Genomic DNA, 25,383 nt, shown 5'->3' with positions numbered 1-25,383 from the left:
TCTATACTAATTTCACCCTCAAGACTCTGGCATGCTGATGTCATGAGACAGCTTTTCATGAGAAATAAAATAAAAAATAAAACCACATTTTATTATTGCAAGATCTCATGGCAAGAAATCTCGTCACACCCCTAATTACAAACTATATTGAAACTAACAGCAGAAGCTAATATTAGGCTTTATCTGCCCAAGTTAGCCAGATCAAGAGGGTATCATCCAGTTGCAGTCTTTTTTGTAAAGAACGGGCACAGAGACAGAGTTTCATACCAAAAAGAACTTTGGATGATACCCGCTGGATTTGGCTAACTTAATAAATAAGACAAATCAAGCTTGCTAAGCAGTAATCACGTTCATTTCTACTGGTGAATCCAATATAGTACTCTCAGCTAATGGATTGACTTGAGAAGGAAATACTCTATTATTATATTAATTAAAATTATTTGAGTAAGAAACCTGAATTGTTAAAAAAAAGTTTTTAACTTCATAAATTCTGATTTTAAACTTTTACTTACATGTTAGTAGAAGTTCATCATTGATGTTTTTTGCAGAGCTGTGCTAGCTGCCATTGGAGTCCCTCTGTCAAACTAAACTAAGCCGAGGCTACAGCATGTGGTGGCTGGATCAATCTGGCTTTGCTTTAAATTATCAAAAGTGTGATTGTGTATTCTCTTCCACTAGCATACTGTTAGCTTACAATATGTAATATACAATACACCAGAGAGTAAGGTCACCAGAGATACTGTGAAGCATATTCTGGATGGATTGCCCTGTACTAGACGGTATTGTGAAGAAAATGTTGTTTTTCTCAAAAGTAACTCTGTGTTTTAGTTATTTGAGTACTTTAGGAAAGATATAATTTTGTTTTTTACCAACAGATCAGAGCACCCCCTTCTTGAACACACAGCACAACATAAAAGAGCTAACATATCAGGTCAGGACTCAGTGGCGTTCAGCCATTTATAGTTTTGAGAACCAAAAAAAAAAAAATACAAAACCTAGACAGAGGGGATGGACTGTTTGAATGACCCACCAGAAGAATACTCACATAGCCCACATACCACTCTACACACAGGTCACAACTCATGTGATGGAGGAAAGAAGCTGTTCTGAATATAGCCCCAAGCTAATGTTTGCAATTGTTCAGTTGCTGAAGTTAAAATCACCCCAAACAGAATACAGCTGATTAAATCAAGTGATCAATTCAGGAGGCAGAGAGCTGAGAACACATTTAAATAAACTGGTACTTCATGTGCATGTCACCACAAATGTGTTAGGACCACCCAAGTGGAAACATGGACACAGTAGGGGAATCAAACTTTCTGAATGAAAGCATGATATAGTATTTACCCTTCTACTTAATAAACAAGAAATTAAGCGGTTTGTTTAAAATATGTGAAATGTCACCTGAATCCCGATACTACTGTACAATATACTGTAAGTGAGCTTCTGCTTACTGTATTTGTCAGTGATAATGATAAGACTTGACAGCAAGAATAACAGCAGAGTAAGAGCAGAAAACAGCAGCATTTTCCCTGCACTGAATATGTAATGAAAGAGGTATAGCGACTGTATTAAATTTTTATTGGTGACATGACGACAACCTTACATAAGCGTGCCCTCGTTTTCTCCAACTCACAATAAAAAAGTGATGAGAATAAGGGCAAAGTCTGTCTGATCTTAAATGCAGCCTATCTTGACATAGCAATAAGAATGTTTTCTCTCTTCTTCTTGTGCTGCACAGACAAAGAAAAGTAACTGCTTTAAGTTCTCGTCAAAGAGAGCAGGTACTGTACACACTTTCAGTTTGGTTTGCAAAAGCAACACAATGTGTCTCATTCACACACACACGCACACACACACACACACACACACACAAACACACACGAAAACAGATTATAGATATCCCGGCATCAAGGACACATTGCTCCCTGGGGACACTCTGCTGCTTGTTCTCACTTTAGTCAATATTACCTTCCCATGCACCACTTATGTGGCAGCAAGTGTATTAATATGTGCGCCTTGCCAGAGGGCAGCGTGTCTTGTAATGTGTGTGCTGATGGTGTAAGGGTGGAAGTGGCAGAGCCAGCTGTGCAGAGCAGGACAGAGAAGGATTTAATGGTCGTTTGACAGTGTGGTGTGTCAGACCCTCAAATCAACTTTTTTGAACAAACACATTTTATGACTAGCTTAATAGAGCTGCACAAAGGTACACATGCACAGGGGTGACACAATACACATTTCTAGCTGACTGGAGAGGGCAGTAATGCAAAAGTGTAGGAGCACTAATCATTTCTACTACATGAAATGGACAAGATCAGCTGTATGTTGTCGTGTAGTGTCATGAAATTTCCCAAATCAACTTGTAAAAAGGAAGCCATTAAAGAAGTAGGGGAAGTACCTGATACAATCCAAATGGCAGTTGTTCAAACTTCAAAACACCAAAAATATAAATTAAAACTGTAAAAGTTAAAGGGAGCGCATGTTTGTTAGGCCTTAAACCTGCATCATTTTTGATATTACCATCGGATTTCATCACCATGTAATGTGAACGGATCACACATACAGCCAAATTTACCAACAGCATCCACAAACTGTATAAGAAGTGGACGCAGTCATCGTGACGTCACCCATTGGTTTGTGGACTGCCATTTAGAAGCCTCGAGTTTGGCCGTTATGGCGCCACCATGTTGATTTTTTACAACCAGCGGCACCAGACGTGACCATGTTTGGACAAGACTGTGGAGCAAACTGCTCTGTGTGGAGCTAGCCAGCTTGCTTAGCTAGGTGCATCTGTAACTCACGTTTATTTTAACCGGGATGATAATTTTGTCTAGTGAACAAGTCTTAAAACTAAATTTACTCAGCGGAGAAAATGAACAGCCAGCTTCTAATAAGCTTTTTCAGCGCTGGTTAAATTTACACAGTGCCGTGGTGGACAAGTCACTCTAGCCTGGTGGTCAGTTCGCCATGGTAGCAACTTGTCAATTACAGAGTAGTCCTGCCCTGAAGCATACTCTGCTTTATCGTCTATTTTCCTCTAAATTGTTACATTATGGTACATAATTTAGTAAATAAACATCATGCTGTATTAAAGGAGACATGAAACTAGCAATTGAAACAATAAACTCATTATGAAAGTGTTTACTGAGGTAATAAATCAGGTGAAAAGTAATTATTTTTAGTGGAACCGGACTTCTTTTTGCAACCAGAGGAGTTGCCTGCTGGCCGTTGCAGATTTAAGAGACTTCCGCATTTGCCTCCCTTTTTAAACCTTGAGGTTCCCGCTTGATAGCACCACATTTTGAGCCTGCCCTAGCTAATTGTTTATGTTTGGGTATGCACATGGTTTAATTGGAGCCCTTTTCTTCTACCCCTGTGGAAACATTAAATCTTGTTCCACTTTAAGGCCTAGACATTATTAGCTGTGAGGGTGTGTGCATCTATTTTGCATTCCAAAAAAAGGCACAAGGTCAACCCCTTCATTGAAATGTACAGCAGACTTACTCTAAAGCTACACAAATGGGCACCTGTCTCTGTTCCTCAACCTGTACTCTCCGAAGGAAGAAAACAGTGTGTTTAGCAATGGACTTTGGGATCCCGCTAATAACATGACAGAACAAGAAGGTATCATCCAGTTGCAGTCTTTACACTACATTAATAATGTGAAAGAGGGTCTCTGGGTCACTTTCCTTGGGTCTCAAGTCGAGAGTTAAGGATCTGTCTAGTACAGTAGCATAGAGCTTTTCTTCTCTGTCCAGTAGTGTGCAAGAGAGGCCCATACATAAAACATAAAACAGTGGGTAGACACACATGATGGCATGAGCAATATAAGCACTTATTAGTCATTGGGCAATGGATAGAGCCAGTGAATTAGAAAAAAAGATGTCTACGGTATGGCCATTACTGTCCTACATTTTACAACCATATCTGTTTTATGGCTAAAATAACTGCTATTGTTGATTTAAAAAACTGTCTATCGGATAAAGTGAGTGACAAGAAAAACAGAAACCCTGCTGCATTGTAATACAATCTAATAGCACAGCCCTGCAACAAACACTAACTTTATTTAAATGAAATTTAGTGAGAGTTGACTCAGCTCTACAGTGGAGGCAGTCTGTGGTGGTGTTGCATTTAACTTATTACACTGAAACATCTTCAGTCAATGTATTAGGGGTGCTTTCTCCTACCTTCAGATACTGCATGGGAAATAATGTAGGAGAGAGAAACAGCTTGGGGGATAGATAAACTGTCTGGCATGGCACCATTTTTAGCCATGCATTCACTGGTTTCTCTAAAACACATAATGTGCTAACTTGAGAGTAGTTATGAGAAGGATTTTGGAGCTAAACTGTAGTATCCTTTCTTTTAGAGTTTAGCAATACTACAGCACTGGGCACAAAGTTAGCAGTTTTAGGGTGGAGTTAGTAAATTGCCCACCCCTTGATTAAATCATAATGAGCTCAGGCTCCACTGCAGGCACATAGTGGCTGACCCTCATCCCGACTAGAAAGATGCTGGCATTTAGCATTGTCTTCTCTGATGATACAAATACAAGTTTCTCAACATTTTGCAAAAAGCAGCTTGCGTGACACACAACATAGCACCATGTTACTTTGATAGAAAATGTTTCTAAAGCTAATATGGCTGCCACTGAATGTACAATGACCCAAGTATATGTTGGGTGACGGTATATTAAACTGAACATCACTGCCTGTGCTCCTCGCGGTGTCTATGGACTGTCTCTATGGCAGCCTCGGGTCGCACCGTGATCCGCGGTGGTGGCGCTGGCTAGCTGGCACTCCAAAGCGTTGAAGTGAACTTGTATCCAAGTTTCCTTTGGTGTTTAAATGACACCTGCGACACTTGCTAAACTTCAAATAATCCGCACTTAAAGCGCACGGTGTGCAGGTTAGTTTTTGCCGGTTCGCTCGTTAGGATTTCTGCATGATGCGCGAGACGGTCGGCTCTTTCAAAAAACTTCTGTGTTAGTAGAACAAATAAAACTGCCACACAAAATCCCGGACTCACCTGTAATACCGCACATAAGGTAAAATAATGCAACTCTGCCCTGCTGTCCGAGGTTACTCCGGTGAGAAGACGGCAACATTTTCAAAAGCAGCGCAGTCTCCTGCTACAGGACCCAAGCGTAGGCTGCATGCCAATTTAACGGTATGTGCTGAACAGTGGAACCTCCTCAGCAACAACTCCGAACTGCATGTGGACTGTACCATCTACACTGCACGGAGCGGGGACACCGGGAGCTCACCTGACAGTGGAAGGAAACGGTCATTTGCCGATATCTGACAGGAACATCCCCTCTGGAGGAATGGTCCATTAGTATACACATTACGTCATCTCTGTTGATAACCCCACATACATTGATTCATCAAAATCACTTTATTCTTTCCTGTCTGTGACGGTTATACTCACGGAAAATACATCTAGATGTTTTTATCGCGCTGTCCAAAAACCCTGTTTCCAATATGTAAGTGTATGTTTCTTTGTCTGTCAGTCAGCAGGGTTTTTTTTTTTTTATATATATATTTCAATATACAGTAATTTGGCGGAACATTAGGCCAGTTAATCAATAACTGATTAGTGCAAATGAGGCCACCACCATGTGAACAAAAGCAATGTTTTCTCATTTCTCTTGAACTTTTTAGAGAAAGAAACTTTGTTTCCTTGACTGCTTGGTCCAACCATATATGGTTCAATCCAGAGACTAGCAAGGTCAGACCATCACTAGCCTATTTCTCGCCATTTTGAATTTTTTGAATGTTGGATTTTTAGCAGATGTTGCTTTTGGTATTTCCATATAGCCTAATTCTCCAAATAAGCTAATGGCAAAAACATAAACAAATAGCCATAATTCCTGCTTGACCGCATTATGCAACACAAACATATTAAAATAAAATATGCCCTCATCAACTCTGAGTAATCTTTTAACATTTTATAGCATTTTGCCTACAGGTGGCACTATAGCAACAAACATTAATGGCATGACTGCTTATGTCACCTTACCTTTTTTTTTTTTTTACAGGACAGAGATTTTGACATGTACCGTTTAGTTGTGCCAGTTCCCGGGCCCTGAGGGTACATTGAGGGTTTACTTGTATGGGCTCCTGGGGCACTTTGAACTGAGCCACCTGAGCCATGCTAAGACAAGCTAAAATGTCTGCAGTAAAAAATACTATTCATCCTGGTAGGGGTCCCTAAAGACCCTCACGACATACCCATGGGGTCTAATAATGTTTATGTGGTGTTCAAGATTTTATGATTGTAGATATTTCGAATGTGCTGTGCTATCACTAGATTATATATATATGGTCTATAGTGTTTTGTTGTAAATGTCTAAAAATGACTATATGGTCTAATTTTCTCTATAGACTAACACTCTAATTGGTGATACCAAACTGAATTTTTGAAGTGACACTGTTGAGAATTTTCATTTTAACTTGCTCTTGGTGGTCAGTCATAGCTGTGTGAGTGTGTAACATGCCCACATAGTATTCAACAAGTTAATCTATGCAAAGTAAATGTGGGGGGCAGCACCACCCTCTGCTGACAGAAAGCTAACCAGGTCAGAGCTTTAATTTGAGTCTCAGTGCTGTCCTCTGGAGAGCCACAAGGGATACAATTATACTCTCAAACCACCCTATTCATCTGCAACTCTATCATGCAAACGTTTGTGTGCATGCGAGCATGTTTTTTCTATCTCGAAGCGGGTGAAATTAGTGCTTTTAATATTCCTATTGTTCAGTGAGAATATTTTGCCTTGAGCGCCGTGCATCAACATGAAAGCTATATGTTGCAGTGACAAACAATTTCTGATGAGGGAGACGTGCAGACTAAAAGACTGTATAATTCAATTTAGGGGCTTTTTCTAAAATCACAGCCATATTAGAATTTAGATATTATAAAGTTTCCCCCTGACTTTTCCACAACCCCTCCTTGTGGATCAGTAGACTTTTCCATTAGACATCATTTAGCCGATGATGAACCCCACCATTATGTCATTCCTTTGTTTCATATGTTCTTTTTCTTTCATGAGCAGCTTATTTTTGAAATTGAACTTCCATTTCTTTCTAATGTCTCACAGATATTTCCAAGCCTTGCCAAATCAACAAACAAAGTCAAATGTTTTGTAAGGACTAGGGGTTTTAAGCTAATGTATTTAGGGGTAGAGGACAAAATAATAGAAACACAAGTGCAGTACATTAAAACAATAAGGTGTGTGTCTTAGGTTATGGTGTTATTGTAGAGAGATGAATTATAATGTTAGGTACAAACAAACAATCCCCTCTATGGATATTATATTGTTTATGCAATCTTGGTATTCTATATCCACAGTCCAATCCACAGTGCAAAGTCTCCACAGACTGGTAAAAAAGTTGGTTTTGTCAATGTCGTCACTCTCTGGGAGAGTTGTTGTTTTACTTTCATGTATAGCCCACAAAGTACACAATAGACATTGCTTAAATACTTTTGTCTGAAAAATTCTTCGGGCCTGTGAGCACAGTACAACACAGTGAAAAGAGTTACACGTAACCTGTGGCCATTATTAAACCCAACAGACTCCATTTTCTTGAGTATGTGAAGGATTTTGTGATCGTGATAACAACCTTTCCCTTCTGCTCTCGCTCTAAACTAAAGCTGCTCTCTGTCACCAGGTACTTTTTCTCTCTGGAATGTTTTTCAACCCCTCAAGTGCTCTTTCATGAAGGCCAGAGAGGTATTGAGAGGGATTCAGGATTGTGGCGGAGTAAAGATCGGTTAAATTAGTCCACCTCCTGCTCAGACGCTTCTTTTATTCTGCGGGTCTGCACCTCCCTCCCTGTTTACCCACATAAATTGGTCTCTCTCTCCGTTTTCTGTCTCAACCCTTTTTCCTACACAAGTGTCCATCTGGACTGTGAGAAAGAGGAGGGGACAGGAATTTCATCAGTGATATCACAAGATACTGAGCATGCCTAGTTTTTGTAACCTCACACAAGTTTCCTCAGATGCCATATGCGCTCATATATAAGAGTAAAAGTACACACTTTGAGAGTTATAGCCACAGTGTGTGCTGTTGAAGTAGTTACAAACCAAAAGTGACATCTACTGGCTGAAAAGACAAACTCTTTACATGCAGATTCACACTTCACATCATGCTTTTAAAATGTGTCTTTTCATCATAACGTCACTTTATTTATGAGGGTCGGCTAGAGTTGAGTGAGTGACAGATGGACAACAGTTTAGTAAAGCAGATATGTTTCAGTTTGTTGCAAGAAAATTTAGGTAGCACAGTTTATAGTAGTTTAGCAGTCATTAGTTGTTGCGGTGCTGATTACATGGTTGTGCTCTGTAAGTGAAAAACAGGTTACAGTTACAGAATTCCTTTGTTAAGCAGCCTGGATTGAAAGCAGCAGGTGATACAACATTTATTATAACCACGAGAGACTTGAGACTTGACTAGGGTTAGTTGTAACAACAATGAAAATGTTACAACCTACTCCAACAAAATGTTTAGCTGTATTTATGTTTTCTTATATTTTAGTAGTCTTCTCTGTGAGCCCGTGAGGCCTGCTCTCCAGGGGTGCTCTGTCTAAAACCACAATGATGGTGCAAGACAAACAAGCACAAACATGCACACACTAATATTCAGTTGGTGCGCATTTTGTTAAATTGTTTTATTATGTTAAAAGAGCTCTGAGATACAGGCAGAAAGGTCAAAAATGTTACAGCCATCCGTGGTCTACCCTACAGGCTATATGTTTGGCCCAAAATGATGCAACCAAAGAAATTCTGTTTATACTTTATACGGACTATACAACATGTCAGCATTGCACATCTCATAATGACCTCAGTGCCTGTAAATATTTGGAGAACAGTCATTAATAATTCAAACATTTATATTGCACATCATTGTAATCCATTTCTGTATGTTGGTCCACGGAGGCACAATTGAAACCTTTTATTTAATTCCCTGGAGTAAATCCAGCACATGAAGAAAAACATGTCACCTTCATCTTAAAGTTTATAAAACTACAACTTTGTTTTCCATTTCCAACTGGTCTTGTTTCCCCTTATTCAGGGTGCTTGAAAATAAATGCTTTAAACAACTGCATGTGGCTAACGTTGTTTGAAAGCTGTCTACAGCTAGAATTCTGGGAATTACATGTAAACATAACATATAACACATACAAAATATAATTTTCTTCAATTGTTCATATATGAGAATGTAAAAACTGATAAGGGTTATACAGCAGAGGGGTGAACATTGGTTGTCAACACTGCTTCATTTCATGAAGAATAATTTAAAAGTATTGGTCTCCACCAGTTTGAACACTGTGGAAAATATTTTTTTTAAACGTATGTTAACAGTTACCTGAGTGACAAAAAGATCAACGTGTCATAATGATCAAAGGGTCACTATTTTCCGACAGAAGGTTAAAACCAGGGGGGCAGCTCCGAAACATCAGCACTTATTGTGGAATACACTAACATGACTTGTGATCTCAGGAAAAGACCAGGACTGTCTTTAAATACCCGACTGAATTAACATTCTCAGGAGGTCACCATTTTTCTCTTTGTTCAATTGAGGGCATTTAAGGCAAGAGTGTCGGGAGAGAACACCATTTATGTTCTTCTCTCTGTGCAGCACTTATAAAGAATTTAATTCATCACATTGTCGACTCTGTAATCTTTCTTGGAAGATTTTCTTTCACACCACCATTTTAGTTTTTTGCTTATTTTTTATCAAAATTAGGCTACTAATACAACTTTAATCATCAGATGTAATATGAATGAGATTAGGGCAGTAGATTAAATATTGATTTGATATTTTTTAGAGACACAATCAAACCCTGGCAACACACTATGCCTTGGTATAGAATTCTTAAAAAGTAGTGCAATAGCAAAAATCAGTTTGCTTCTAGCGTGAGAGAGCTTTTCCTTAATCTGGCAAATTGTTTATGACCTCCAAGCCTGAGTCAGTGATGCAGAACAAAAAGCAGTCTCTGTAGTCATTTCTTCAATGAAGAGGAGTATAAATGTTGACTGGACATGAGAATGTCACAACAGATTTTATGTAAAACACCTACACCATTAAGTGGGGTTGCCTTAACCAAACTTTGGCTGTGGCTACTTCTCTTCAAATAACAAGCAACTTGTCAGCAAAAAAATATGCTGCCTTCTAAACAGCAGCAAGTGTGTGTAAGCTGGGCTGCATCTTCTACCTTGGAAACAAACATCCTGCTGTCTCAGTGCATTAAAACATTTCTAATGTCCAGTGTGATTTTGGGAGTGACAATGTATGCTTTAGTATTTACACTTATGAGAGTATAAGGACTAGAAAACAAGAACACATATTCATTTGATTTCACCACACATTTGTCACTACAAAACTACATTTATCTTGCTACATGTTGTCATGTTGAATAAACTTCCACATTTCAAATGATCATGAGGTCCTTTTAATACACATATACAAGCATGGGTGACATTTCTTTTTACAGCATCCATCTTTAATCACCATTTGAATTCAAACATTACAAACACATATTAATGACGCAATCACTCAAATTAAAACATTAAACCAAGAGAGCTTTACATTTCAAAAATTACAAAAAAAAAAAAAAATGTAAAAGGAAAAATACAATCAAATGCAAGTGCTTAAATAAAAATAAGGCAAAACTGGAAGGCAAAGTATCTACATAACAAAAGCATCATAATAATAATAATAATAATAATAATGTGTTATATTTTCATTAATTTGCTGTTAAATTGTACGAGGATGTGGATGAATCTTGAAACATTTGTTCTATGGCTGCTATCTGAAAAATGGAAATTAGCTGTGGAAAGATCATTAAGCAATTATTTCACAAAATCAGACTGAGAAATTATTGCCTTAGTTTTTTTTCTTAAACAAAAAAGGTGGTATAATTTAATTGTAATGTCCTTTGAATGGACAACGAATTACCTCTTTGTTCAACTAATAATTATACGTAAAAACTATTATGATGATACGTATAATCAATAAGCTACTTGGAAATCCTGTATGATGTAGACAAACTTAGGTTCACTTACCACAGGAATCCTTCCTTAAACTCAGTGAATTTGTGCCGGACCATAAATGTTGCTAAAGCATCTGCTACCTAGCAACAGATAACACAGGACAAAGTAAATAAAAAATAGCTCCTCTTGCTTTAGCATTTCAACAAGTATCATATGGTAATCGGGATGACGTCATAGCACAATACATACAGCCCACAGTGTACGTTCAGGTACCACCACTTACCTTTTCAGGTGCGTCCTCATGGACAGCATGACCACACTGAGGGAGAACCTGCATCTGAAATTTCCCTGTGGACAAAGGTTATGGATGTTTAGGGTCTGTGTCTTTTACAGTAAATGGCAACATAAAATCTCAATTTGTGCTCCTTACCTTGCATCTGTCCAATAGTAAGGTCTTTGTCAAGCCTGTCCACTCCTGTATAATGGATTAAGTCACGGGTGAAATTGTGCAGTTAATGGCAAAACAGCTTGGGAAAAACCCTGCATCATTTGTATTCATCCAAACAAGTCGGACTGCCCAGAAATTCCATCAAAACTGCCTGTCCAGATACATATTTGAAAAAAGTAATAATAAAATAATAATAATGTAAGTTCACTGTGAGAAACTGTGAACTCTAACCTGCGAGCAGAAGCAGTTTTGGCACAGAGCAGGTGAGAAAAAGGGCAGACAGGCCTCTGAACCAGCCCTCCCAGTATTTTTCTGTCTTTGACAGGTCCACTCGCCAGGTGAAGATGCTTTCCTTTTTTACCTGTATGAAAGAAATTTTTTTAGGTACTTTTCCACCTCTCACAAAACACATACATGTTACAAAAAGACAACAGTGTAAAAAAGACAGGACCTCTTGATCGTCTTCCTTCATCCTTTTCTTGTTGGATTCTTCTTCCACTTCTTCATCCTCTTCTATTATACCTTCACCAATGCTATGAGGCACACCTGGACTGCTTGTGGATTCCTCACATCTGTGAATGTCAGAGCAACTTAACATACAGTGCAAAACCACACAGGACTCAATGTACAGATATAAAACAGAGGAGACATACTTTTTCACCTGGCCTCCCATTGACACTCGTGCCGACTCTACGTTTCGGATCTGGCCGCTCTTCACACTGAAAGCAAAACAAAAGCTTACGACAGTCGTGTACAAACATTATTGTTAAATGCCATTTAAGTTTGAAAACACAAACTTGGAGGCCATTAAAACTGCATCCTTATACAGTGCATCCAGGAAGTATTCACAGTGCTTCACTTTTCCCACATTTTGTTACGTTACAGCCGCGTTCCAAAATGCTGGATTCATCTTTCCCTCCATCCTGAAAACTCTTCCAGTTCCTGCTGCTGAAAAACATCCCTACAGCATGATCACCACCAGGAATGTAGGGATGGTATTTACCAGGTGATGAGCGGTGCCTGGTTTCCTCCACACATGATGCTTGCCATTCAGGCCAAAGAGTTCAATCTGTGTGTCTTCTACTGAGGAGTGGCTTCCTCTCTCCACAGAGACACGCTGGAGCTCTGTCAGAGTGACCATTGTGTTCTTGGTCACCACCCTGACTAAGACCCTTCTCCCCCAGATCGCTCAGTTTGGCTGGGCAGCCAGCTCTGGGTAGAGTCCTGGGGCCTCGTGTATAAAAGACCGCGCAGCTTTCATACTGAAAGATGGCGTACTCACAGAATTTGAAAAGTACGTACGCACAGAAATATCCACATGTATAAAACCAGGCGTACGTCAGGTCCTGCATACCTTTCTTTTATACATCCCAGTCAACGTGAAACTGCGCGCACATGCACGAGCCACATACCCCGCCTTGGCTCCTCCCATAAATTACTATGCCAATGACCGTAAATACACCAGCGTCACCTCCTAAGGTACAAATAACAGCCGATCCCGCTGCAAAACACCTGAAAAAGAGAAACTACACTGATTGTGAGATCGAGGTGCTGATCCCTGAAGTGGAGGAAAGGAGAAATATTAATTTGATGGTTTGAACTCTTTGATCAGCAACAAACGCAAAATGACAGAATGGTGTTGGTGTTACAATGGCAGTCAGTGCAGCCGGCTCAGAGAGTCATACTGGCTGAAATAAAGAATACTGACTGAAAAATACTGATGCTCTCTTCCTCAATTCTTTAATGCTATTTGATGGTAGAAGTTAAGTTAAACACTATATATTGTTGATCCCATCACACACACCTGTTGGCTCCCACTGCTAACAGGCGACCGCCAGAAACAGTGGGTATAGCCTACTTACACGGTTCCGCCAGGTTGGGCTGTCAAATGCTGGACCCAGTTCAGCGCACAGACCCAAGAGCACGACTTTAAAGAATCTAAATTGAAGTATTAGCCAGTCGTCATCATCATGGGCCAGGAAATCTTCATGGACACTCTCTAATCCTTACACTCGCGTTTTCCTCTGCACTGCCATTGCGCAGCCATGCAGCATTATGCACGAGTATCACACAGTTTTTATAGGTTTACAGCAATCATACAGAGTAGGCTTCACACCTTGCCAAAATCCTGCCACCTGACATTATCCTGGCTTTAGGCTGGCGGTTCACAACTGACCGTAAGTGTACGTGGCTCCGTCCCTTTTATTGTGTATTAACAGACATAGTTACGTTTTTGATTGACTACCTCATCGACAGTAACAGGAGTAGAAACGCTATTTTGAAACATTTGGTGAGTTTTGGCACTTTGAAGTTTACTGAAAGAGCCAGACAAAAGTTTGCGCCACGGCCCGCACATTCTCACGTCACGTTCCTTTTTACACATCCCACGTGTGTGTGAAAACCAGGGTACGTAACCTTTTTGTGCATAGGCAGCGTTTATACATGAAATACATCATACTTCCAAGATGTAGCAGTAACACTAATATTTTATGTTTACCTCCACTCAATGGCGTTTTCCAGAGATTTAAACGTCTTTGGGCGACTTCTGAGGAAATTCTGCATACTGTTCAAAGCATCCATTGCTGTACCTGAATGTGATTACCAAAAGATATTCTTCATTAATAAACCAAGTAATACTACGCTGAGCTCATCATTAATTTGATTACATTAAGAATATTTATTATATAAATTCACTGAAAATTTTAAAATATCTAAGATGATCCTATTTGAGAAAACACAAGCACTCACCTTCTACAACATCAATGACACAGAGGCCAAGCAGGGATGGTACATGATTGGCAGTGGCTGTGTGAACTGCAATGGCCCCACCCATGCTGTGTCCAATAATCATGATTGGAGGAGGATTCTCTCCATAGAGCACCTCCACCACTTTGCCAATATCCCTTTTGACAGAAAAAGCAAGGACAATGTCTCAACAGAAACCTCAAGACAGAGTGTATTTAACAATGAATTGGGTCATTAATCCAAATGTCAACAGCCAAAAGAATCCACCAAACTCCCAGACCACTTTCTCCCTACTGATTTGAGCTGTAGAAGCAACTTCATTTAGGGATGCACCAAAGCATCAAGCAAGCAAAGGGTAGCTGTAGAAATCAAAGCTGACTGTGTGCCTCACTCAATACTCCTTTAACTATTTACTGTCCTACAAGCCTGCAGTTTCCCTAATTTTTCTGTGATACAAGGCTGAACTGTGTAAAGTATATTGCTCTCACAAAATCCAGCGTCTGTCTTAACTGCGCACACTTACTTGGCCATCGTGTCTGCAGAAAGATCATCAGGATTTTTCACTTTGGTGTCGCCTGCAGGTGATAAGAGAGAAGCAAATTTCACACTTTGTTCCATCCAAGTCGTGAACATACAGAGAATGAAATGCCAAATTATGTAGTGGGAGTTGTCTCCTGGTCATACAACGTGTGGTGATTTGGCTTTTAGTCACAGGCGGGTAGGGATGTGATAAAACTACTTTGGTACAGCGATTTCACTTCTTTATAATTTGGGGTACTGGAGCTACAATTTGAAGAGTAAAATAAATTAAAAGTACTCCTACTGTATATAATTGCACTATTAAGAAAAAATAGAATCTTCTTAAAAAACAGAATGAATGTTAAGGATATATATTGCATTATTACAGAAAGCAAATGATAAGAAGAAAGTATTTGGAAGCAGTGATCAACATACTTTTAAATCAACAGCTATCATACATTTCCCATTTTGACTACACTGTAGTAAATTTATTCCTTGGATGACACAGAATCATAGGATGGATCAATATGTGCATATATTTTAGCAAAGCATTATTCAAAAAGGGGCTGATACTATTACCTAACCAAACTGACATCTCAATAATAAATAAAATATGTCTAGTTTTATGTCCTGTGACTAACTACATTTACCATGAGATCGAAGGTCCATAGCCACCACCCTGCAGTTGATCCTGCTGTATATAACGCCCTGTAAAGACACACGGAAACCATTTAAATCAAATAGTGTACAGGAAATTTGTGGAAATAAAGAGACTATATTCATAAATATTAAACACTATAATGGTGTGTATTTTAAACAAAAGACTTAGAGTTAAGAGATTACAGAGCTTTTTGTAAAAGTTATTGTGCTCACAGTGAACACTGCCCATGAGAGAGCAGAGTGACCTCCTCCATGGAGCAGGAGCAGCACAGGACCATGGGAACCACTGCAGTAAATTCTGAAAATGTTCAGGGTAGTCAAGGAAATACATACCAGAGTTGTGCAAGAGTTACAAAGTAAGCCGATGCTGCTCAAAAGAGAATAAACATAACTTGTATGAACAATTTTCAAACGAAACCATACCACAGTGAAGTTAGATAGTACATTGGCACAAAGAAGTAGCTAAATCTGAAATGACCTAGTTGAATTTCAACACACTGGGTGATTGCCACAACAAAGTTTCAATAATTCATGCTGAATTTTGTCCTGACAAACAGAAGCAGCAGTCAAGGATATATCTTTGCCATTTTCATTTTCCACCTCAACATCTTCCATCGTCTCAAAGTATTGACTCCAGGGCAGCGGGGAGAAATCTCTCTTCCGTCCAGGTCTGTGTATAAAAAAAAAAAAAAAACAACAACAAAAAAGGACAAGCAAAATGTAAACCAGTCCCATAATGCAGCAAGATTATTAAAACTTATCATGCAATGGGATGCGTTTCTGTGGGGAGGCCAAATACTGCAACACTGAAGTAGAAAAACTGCCCATATGAGTTAAAGATTATGACAAAACAGGGATATTCAAGTGTAATGCAAGCAATAAATTCTGAAAATCTCTTTTTTTCCAACAAGATCAATCCGCATAGCACAACTTCACAGTTTAAATCATGATGGCTTTATATAAAACTAAAAACAGTCGACACACGTCTGTACACATACAAGCTGAGTTTTTCTAATGCACAGGCTGCTGGCTATTTAACTGACCAGAAACCAGAGACTGAGGACTTTTTAAGGGTTGAAGAGAGCTCGCTATTGTTTCATTCAACCCCAAAATAAACACCCAGTGTGTTTATTTTGGGGTTGAATGCGTACATCTCTACCAAAAACATAAAGTTGTTTGTTCAACCGTTATACCGTGATTATGTAAACATGCAAGTCAGAAACGAATCACGACCTCACTGTACAGGCTGTGTAAACGGAAAGTCAAGGTGAACCTGTTCACTATAAAATCAAACTTATCTTTGGAGACAACTCAATCTGATTTTATGATTAATATCTCCAGACAGTGGTTTTGCTGTGCCATGAATACTCACTCTTACCCAGACAAATCTGGACCAGTCTTGCTCAATGGATAACGTTACTGTCAGATAAAACGGAGTATGTATTATAATATTGAGGTTATTTAAAGCAAGATCAAACTTGTACATACATAACGTTACACATACATCCGCTAACTCCGGTAGCAACAGCTAAGTTAGCATAACTCGCTGCCACGATCACTTCAGCTGTCTTTTCATTTAACAAATTGTAAAGATACGAGTCAGAAAGAACAGACAGCAACCTATGTGATGATGGACTATATTATAAAATGTTAGGCAGCCGGCAGAGCTGACAGCATGCTATGAAGATGCTAACGTTAGCTAATTAACTCACCCCATTTTCATTTTGGAACCACCGGATTGATAACCACCGGATTGATAACCACCAGCCATGGGAGGTCTGGAGGATAACAGGTTTAAATGCAACTGTTTCTCCATGGTGTCCAAAGAGGGGACAGTCTTTCTCGGGAACTGTTTAATGTGACCTCTCCTCTCTTTCGCAGCATATGATTTTCTTCGACACCTGCACAGACGCTATCCAGACATTGGGTAAATTTCAGCTAACGTTAGCTAGCGCTCGCTCTTCTTCTTCTGCTGCAGCTGTGATTATTTTTAGGTCGGTCTCTTCTTCTTTGGTCATGTTTTCTTGTAGGTTATAGCATGGGCCTTTTAGAGACTTACTGCCGCCCACTGACTACAGATCGCTACAGATACATGTTAACATTTTCTTTACACTAGTTTCAACAGTGATTCATTTTCTTTCATGGCAGTTTCAAAACCATATCAGGACATGTCATTTTGGAGTTCAAATCTGGAGTATGGGAATTTTCTACATGATTATGTCTGATTAATGATTTTAATTATTTAGGCCTACATGATGGCTAGGTGCCCTGTCTTCTTAAATTCAAGCTTTTCACAGGTCACACACATTGTTAATTCTAAAATGATAATTCATTGATTATGACAGAATGTATGCCTATTTTGGTCAAAAGTTTTCATACAGTTTCTGTAATAAAACATCCAGAAGCAAAAATCCCATCAGATGGGGTACCCTGGGACAAAATCTTATCAAATGGGGGTCTGTGGTCTAATTTGTGTCGGTCTAGGGGTGTGAAAAAATTTGAGAACCACTGCTCTAGCTTACAATATTCTTGAACACAAGGTGGCAGCAGTGCACTCTTTACTCATATCACTAAGAGAATCCACTTAAAAAGGGACAGTCCACCTTTTTCACACATGAAGTTCTGTTTATTCATTATGTACTCTGAACCATTGAAGAACACAAGGGTGTTAAAAAGCGACACCAAGGAGTCTTGACCAAGTGTCCATATGTGATGAGTTGGGAGTGAGAATGTGTTGCACGAAACCTTGAAACAGCTCCTTAATATGTGGACAAAATAAATATAATTATAAAGATTAGAAAAGTGTGTTTGCTGCTGGTGATCTCTTGAGAAATATCCAGTAATATAAATATTTATAGTGATTGATTATTATGAGAGAAATCTGCAGGCGATACAGTGTGGTTGTGATCACTCTCAGTCCTGTAATCTGAGACAATGGGAGACATTTGAGAGACTAGAAAAATGCACTTACATAAAGAGTATGACAGCTGATCGTCTACAGTTGCAGACTCACTAATTTGATTGTAAGAGGCACAAGAGAGGACAGGAAGAGGTGAAGGTGACTAAACATAGTTTATCAAATACAATAGTTAAACAATAGAAAATAGGGAAGCTGTCATGTTACATGACTTGAAGTGTGTTGGATAATGGTATTCTAGCAAAACCATCCCTTCTTTAAGCCTTAAATGTCCTCTTAATTTAACAATAAATTCTAATGTTGTTACAAAGCTATACTTTAGAAACAAATAGATTCTTATGAAAATATAGTCTTAGAGTCTAGAGAGTCTTTTCTATCGAACCGTCTGAGCTGATGGGCGTTCCAGCTGTAGCCAACAGAGTGCACAAGGCATTTGTATGTGGAACATGTGGCCTGTACCTCATGGACCACATTCAGAAGGCACACCATGTGTGATCTCTGAACATTTTATGGAACATGCTTGAAGACACTTTGTCTTTCACCATGGTGGTTATCAGTCAGACCCAATTATATATTTGATATTTGTTCCCTGAGTTCTATATTTGCATTTACATTTACTCATTGCCGTGACGAACAACATACAAGCATCAACAGAGCATTAATACAGCAGCAGATCTACAACTGACAATACATACTAGTAATGGCAGCAATAAATACTTGTAAGAGCTACTAGTAATAGCACGTATGGCATCAATGGGGTAAATACCTAAGGAAAGAAGTAAGAGTTAACAAAAAAGTGCAATCAATACAAGAGAATTGTAAGGGGATATACAAAGAAGAGCACAGGAAGTGCAAGTGTAGCTTCTTATATACATCTATCAATGGATAGAGGTTAGGGGTCAGAGATGTTATAAGAGAAAGTGTTCTCGGAAGAGATGAGTTTTCAATAGCTTTTTGAAGTTAGAGAGGGACGCCTGTATGAAATTTTGGTGACGTATCTTTTTAATTAATTAATTAATTTCTATTTTCATATGAAGTTATCCCAATATTGTCCTTCTTTCGAAAGAGGCATGAAAGAGGCCATTTACACCAGAATAGAAAGACCATCACAACAGAAGGAGGCTACGCCTCTTATCCCCCACTTTGAATGCTGTCTTTTTTATCTCTTCCCAGGAGATTGAACCCTCACATATGGCCTCATGTGACAATGCCAACGACGGTCTTTCAGTCTTAGCTTCACATGACTCCAACGATCATAACGCCTTTCGTTACAACAGCGAGGAGCACTAATGAACCAAATTGTATCCTTCACATTGATAACAAACCTACAGAGGTTAAATGGCTGGGATTCCCTACCAGTCAATCAGAAATGAAGAAGCCCCTTGGATGAGAGGGGAAAGATCTCATAAAGAGTAGGCCTATAGATGAAAGCGGAAATGATTGGTGGAGTTCAAGCAGATCCATTTGGATGCATTTATTTAGTTGTCATCCCCATTTGCTGATGCTCTATTGAGGTATATAAATTTACTTTCAGAAACATTTGACTTACTGTAGCTTATGACCTTCAGCAAACACATGTTTCACGTGACTACATTTGTTACTATTTTAAAAAAATGATTGGCTTGCATAATTGAAAGAGATTGACATATCAAAATAACTTTAACAACTCAAGATCAGTAAAGTTTTCAGATGATCCTGACTAAGTTTTGGCCCAGCTGTTTTGGACAAGATGTCAAAAATAGGATTTTGAGAAACTTGGGAAAAAAATGGCCAAGCCGTTGTGCGAAAACGCAATCTTGATTGTTACAGCGCTACCTTGAGGTCAATGAGTGTCAATTTATGTGCAGTGTTTTGGTCTTACAGTTTTTGCTGCATGAAGACTTTTAAAATAGTTTAGCTGACCATTATTGTTAACTTTAACCCATGTCGAGATTGTCATCTGTTCCCTGATAGCGAAAAAGCTGCTAAGAGTTTAAGAGTCCCTCTAGGTGATCCAATCTACCACCAAACCACCTTAACACATAGCCTGAATAAACATTGTTATCTTTAAATGTCTTTGTGTTTTCAGAAGTATTGTTTTGTGAAATGTTGTGTTTTGACCCTCAGAGCCACTACAGTGTTGTTTCTTTCCATCACTTACCTAAGAATGAATAAAAATAAAGTTAAGACAGAAATTTCCATGTAAATGGATCTATGAATGAAGACATGGTGGCCCATACTTGTGTGCTCCACTAACCTTTAAGTGACGTAGCAGCGGCTGACTTTATTTATAGTGTAATGGAGATTAGCTGTTTCACAGCACTGATTTAAGGTTCGTGGTATTCAAAGTGCGGAAGAGCTCAGTGGTGACGGCAGTCTGCCTGCTCAGTTTCAATTTCATAGTCTGTAGGGGAGGTCACTACAGTCTGGTTGAAGCCGGACCAGCAAGGTGTTTACTGGTCTGACTCTGTTCAAAGGTTATTCACACAGTGTTCTCTTCTCAGGGATCTGTTTTTAGCACCAGGGAAAGAAAGCAGGTGGTCTTCTGAGCTGTTCTTTATGGCATTAAGTTTAAGGTTTAACCATTGCCCATCTTTGCCTTGCTAATTAGATGAAGGAAAAGAAAAAAAAGAAAAGAAAAAGAAAATGCCTGAATCTAACCTTTAAAATCCAGCTGAATTACTTTTGAAATGGATTATTGCCTTTAATCTCTTTGTCCAAACACATGTGCACTGTGGACACAGTGCAATTACATTTTCTTTGTATATCACCAAAGTATCAAAATGGCATTTCTGTTGTACGGTTGATTTAAAAAATAACATACTTTAATCAATAGGCCTACAACTACTACTACTATCAATAATAATAACAATAAAGCTCAACAATTATAATTACTGAAAGAGAAACTACTTAAAAAAGTAAATTAGTAAATATAAAAAGACAGAATGTGCACACTATTCCTATAAATGCCCTTCATCAGCCCACATGAGGTCCTCGGTCACCATCGACGTTTATGGTCCCTTTAAATAGTTGGAAATAATGTAAATAGTGGAAAATGTGTCAAAGGTCATTTGCAGAGGCAGGGCCTTTCTTCAGCTTTGTTTACAAAAACAGCCCAAGGGGTTTACTTTGACTTAAGGGGAAACATGATTTTTAACTGTACTGAATAATATCTATACATTATTAAAGTAGAGACTGCTGAGCTTCTTACACTAGATATCAGGCGAAACATTAGATATGTAGCGACAGTTTTGCATAGTAAACCATGACTTGACATAAGCTTGCAGGGGCCATAGCCTGGAGCTTATATTGAAAGTCACATGTGTAAAGGCATGCGGGCACAGGACTCCAACACTCTACCAACAAAGTGTCTCCCCTCTCTAACACTTTCCATCCAGCATCCAGTCCTTTCTTTGGGTGCATGCAAATTGCATACAGATGCTATGTGCATCCACCCCTCCTCGTTCATTGTATGGATTGGCTGAGAAGCATGGCCGTTCCTTTGCCTAGAACATTTTTCAACTTTATTACTTGCAGGGAGGAGGGATGATGGATAAGTATGCAGTGTAAATGTTATCCACCATAGAACTCTGGCTAGACATGCAAATGCCCCATGAAAACATTTATGGAATTGAGACAGGCCTCTCTGTCTGATTGGCTACATATAGCAACCAATAGAAACATGAGGAATGCTCCTCGATGTCAGTGTAGTAATATGAGCTGGTATTCCCACGTGTTAAAGTTGAAATTTTAAGTAAACGCCTAGCTCTGGATTTAAAACTAGAAATAAATATAGTCTACTATATAGTCTATTATATTTCAGAAGTACTTTTCACTGTGAAATTAGCTGTGAAAAAACATGACAGTATTTAGTATCACTACAAATGCTCATAGAGTCCGCACCAGGCTACCATAATAACACTGTTAGGAGCAGATCAACAAGTACTCGAATGTCCAACTGTGTCTCAGGGACTCTGGTAAACATGAGATACAAATAGCAGGTGTGTACAACTTGCTGCACCACTGTCACATGCTAAAGGTGCCTATAAATTCAGGAGCTTCTTCAGTAGAAAGCACACAGTGTGAGAGGAGGATGCTAAAGGGACTTACTGCCTAAAGGATTGTACATTATTTCCTCTGTGCTGGACTATAACTTTCCTGGAAAACAATTTAGGTAAACTTTTAAATGAAGACAACATTGCATGATCTGAGCTAAAGTACAATGTATCACTGTTATCATAATGATAAAACTATTAATTAAATGCATGAAACCAATAATACAAATTCTCCTTGGATCTCAAGTAAATGGTTTGCTTGTTTTCTCAGTGAGAGGTGGTATGCTGGCTGGCTCCCTTCAGACAGAGTTTATGGCCCAAGGCTTTTCCACAACAGAACCACTTCCACTTCAGACCAGTGTACTTCCTGAGAAAACTTGAAGCTTTATTTTTTTTACCCTCGCTTACAGGTATATACACAATGTTTAGAATGAACACTTCAAATGTTAGTACACTCAGTATTACTAGTATAATCAGAGCAAATGAAAATTATTAAATGTCATCAAAATGTGAACAGTTATATTCTGTGTGTCTGCTGAGCTGAGCTGAGTAATGATTTTTATGGGCTTGTTTGTGGTGTGATAAACAGAGGTCCTGGGCAGATAGCACTGAGAACAGTTTTTTCCATTTCTGTCATTAACTCAGGCGTAGAAATGGTTGGCATGAAACCCAACGACTTGGTGCCCTCTGCGGCAGTAAAGTTCTTTGGAGCAGGAACCGCAGCCTGCATTGCTGACCTGCTCACCTTTCCATTGGATACAGCCAAAGTCAGACTACAGGTTAGACACAATGTTTAAGAGCGATCTCTTCTGTTCTAAATATCTCTTTTCAAAACATTTCTTAAGCTGCTGCTTACAATCCTTGTATGTCATCCTGTTGCTCAGATTCAGGGAGAGTCTCTGAAACATGAAGAGGCCAGAGCCATAAAGTATCGGGGAGTGTTTGGCACCATCACCACTATGGTGCGCACAGAGGGGCCTAGGAGTCTTTACAATGGACTAGTAGCAGGACTCCAGAGGCAGATGAGCTTCGCCTCTGTCCGAATCGGTCTTTATGACTCCATGAAGCAATTCTACACTCGAGGCACAGAGAGTGAGTTTCACAACTTCAGCATCTTGTTTTACGAACACGGTTGTTTCTGTCCCATTGTGACTAATGTGCACATGCTGCACAGGTGCTGGGATTGTTACTCGGCTCATGGCGGGCTGTACCACAGGAGCCATGGCTGTGGCTTTTGCACAACCAACAGATGTGGTGAAGGTGCGTTTCCAAGCCCAGGTACGACTGGCTGATGGTGGGAGGAGATATAACAGCACCCTGGACGCCTACAAGACGATTGCCCGAGATGAGGGAATGCGGGGGCTTTGGAAAGGTGCTTGTCATTTTTGCTTCTGATTTTAAAAAAATGTATATATATCTTTTCATGATAAACCCCTGGCTTTGAAGTAACCATCCTGTCCTTTTGTCTAGGTTGTATGCCCAACATCACCCGTAATGCTATTGTAAACTGTGCAGAGCTGGTGACCTATGACATGATCAAAGAACTCATCCTTAAGTATAACCTAATGACAGGTGAGGTGGTAAAAAAAGCAAATAACTAGTGACTAAGTGACTTCTTCTACATGCAAATTCTAAATACAAAATATCAAATATTATGGAAGTGTGTGACTTTGCTTCTGTTCTCCTACAGACAACCTGCCGTGCCACTTCACTGCTGCCTTTGGTGCAGGCTTCTGCACAACAGTAGTGGCTTCTCCTGTGGATGTTGTCAAAACAAGGTTCATGAATTCAGGGACTGGCCAGTACAGCAGCGCTATCAACTGTACTCTCACCATGCTGAGACAAGAAGGACCCACAGCCTTCTATAAAGGGTAAACACACTTACATAAGAGTGAACCAAACAGCAATAACGTAACATGTTTGGGACACTTTTTTATTTTTATTTTCTTCGTCGTCTCCTTTAGATTCATGCCTTCTTTCCTGCGTCTGGGATCCTGGAACATCGTGATGTTTGTGACATATGAACAAATTAAAAGAGGTATGACCAGGGCACAACAGTACTGGGAGTCGCCATTTTGAGCTCATCGCTTGTCAGGCTGTTTCTTCAGACAGGACTGCACACGCACAACTGCCTAATCCTCACAGTGACTGATAGTTGGAAAAGGACCTGGGCTGTATAAGAAGAGAGCTCAAGTGGTCGGACGCATTACCAACATGCATTATAAGAGCTCACATCATAAAGACTCATGTCAGCGAACTGTAGCTCTTGGACTTCTTAAATGAACCGTGACTCTGAGGGATTTGTTGCAATACCAGAATGATTTAAGCATTCAAATATAAAGAGACATTTTATGCATTTTAATGGCCTCTATCACAAAAATGCTTATTCATGTTTTTATCTCTTGTTGACAAATATACTAGAACCTTGATATGTGTCTTTGAAGTTAGATTTTCATGTTTACAAGAATGAACGGTGAGATGCTGTGAATAATGTTATGACCTAATTTTATTTATTTAGGATAGGTTTTCCACAAACGCAATGGAGTCTGGCAACACAGACCTAAACACTGACCATTTCTGAGTTGCTTTCTGTATTGTGGATTGTTTACAAGTGTTTGTGCATGTTGTCAGGGGTTTATAGGTTAAATCAATGTTCTGCTTATTGTAAATAGGATGATTTATTGCTGGTCAATAAGTCATAAAAATGTTGTGCACAGTGACAATGCCAAAATCAATAAATGATTGTTTATTTATATTCTTTATCTATTATGAAATTTGCTGCACCTTTGTTAGTTGGGTTACACCAACCAACTCTGCAATACAGTTTAAATAGTATTATTAAATAGGAAAAAGGGATCATAATCTGACTGAAGGGGAGCAATAATTTAGTTGCTTGATAAAACGGAAGCTGTTTACAGAAAGTGGAGCATCTTGGGATTCTGTATGTAATTAAACAGGTTTTACTTCACATCGTATAATTTAATGATCATGGTAGGTATGTTCAGAACATATCTGTGGAAGTTACCAGACTCAATCTGTGTTGTCTGTGTTGGTGTTCACAA

At 39.1% G+C, this 25,383-nt stretch overlaps 3 protein-coding genes across 6 annotated transcripts in view; 1 reads left to right on the top strand and 2 right to left on the bottom strand.

Moving 5' to 3' along the window:
- Nucleotides 1-5,202, bottom strand: part of nectin3b (nectin cell adhesion molecule 3b) — a 29,051-nt gene extending 23,849 nt beyond the window's left edge. For 2 of the 3 annotated variants that reach the window (XM_046038989.1, XM_046038988.1), the window contains exon 1: nucleotides 5,029-5,200. In XM_046038989.1, coding sequence (XP_045894945.1) covers nucleotides 5,029-5,107 — 79 coding nt within the window. In that variant the 5' untranslated portion in view covers nucleotides 5,108-5,200. Of the gene's footprint in view, nucleotides 1-5,028 lie in introns of all 3 variants that reach the window. The other variant, XM_046038990.1, reaches the window with a different exon arrangement.
- Nucleotides 5,203-10,434: 5,232 nt separating this feature from the next.
- On the bottom strand, nucleotides 10,435-17,369 carry ppme1 (protein phosphatase methylesterase 1). Of its 2 annotated transcripts, none has more exons than XM_046040570.1 (14): nucleotides 17,083-17,369; nucleotides 15,947-16,040; nucleotides 15,584-15,676; nucleotides 15,361-15,418; nucleotides 14,715-14,766; nucleotides 14,195-14,349; nucleotides 13,944-14,034; nucleotides 12,100-12,165; nucleotides 11,898-12,018; nucleotides 11,678-11,807; nucleotides 11,429-11,473; nucleotides 11,282-11,346; nucleotides 11,071-11,138; nucleotides 10,435-10,817 (listed from the first exon to the last, which is right to left on the bottom strand). In XM_046040570.1, coding segments are annotated over exons 1-14 (1,143 nt in total). In that variant the 5' UTR covers nucleotides 17,187-17,369; the 3' UTR covers nucleotides 10,435-10,816. The 2 variants fall into 2 exon arrangements, with proteins under 2 accessions (XP_045896526.1, XP_045896525.1); XM_046040569.1 differs by having other exon boundaries at nucleotides 10,435-10,835; nucleotides 17,083-17,368.
- Nucleotides 17,370-22,610: 5,241 nt separating this feature from the next.
- On the top strand, nucleotides 22,611-24,471 carry LOC123963319 (mitochondrial uncoupling protein 2-like). The gene is made up of 7 exons (XM_046040098.1): nucleotides 22,611-22,731; nucleotides 22,967-23,100; nucleotides 23,206-23,413; nucleotides 23,496-23,693; nucleotides 23,792-23,893; nucleotides 24,012-24,192; nucleotides 24,286-24,471. Exons 2-7 carry the CDS (start codon nucleotides 22,975-22,977, stop codon nucleotides 24,398-24,400), a joined length of 930 nt encoding a protein of 309 aa, XP_045896054.1. The 5' UTR covers nucleotides 22,611-22,731; nucleotides 22,967-22,974; the 3' UTR covers nucleotides 24,401-24,471.
- Nucleotides 24,472-25,383: the final 912 nt, after the last annotated feature.

The sequence above is a fragment of the Micropterus dolomieu genome, linkage group LG23 (assembly GCF_021292245.1).
Source record: "Micropterus dolomieu isolate WLL.071019.BEF.003 ecotype Adirondacks linkage group LG23, ASM2129224v1, whole genome shotgun sequence".
NCBI classification, from domain to species: Eukaryota; Metazoa; Chordata; class Actinopteri; order Centrarchiformes; family Centrarchidae; genus Micropterus; species Micropterus dolomieu.
The sequence above is the reverse complement of the archived record's forward strand: the minus strand, read 5'-3'. Positions and strand labels throughout refer to the sequence as shown.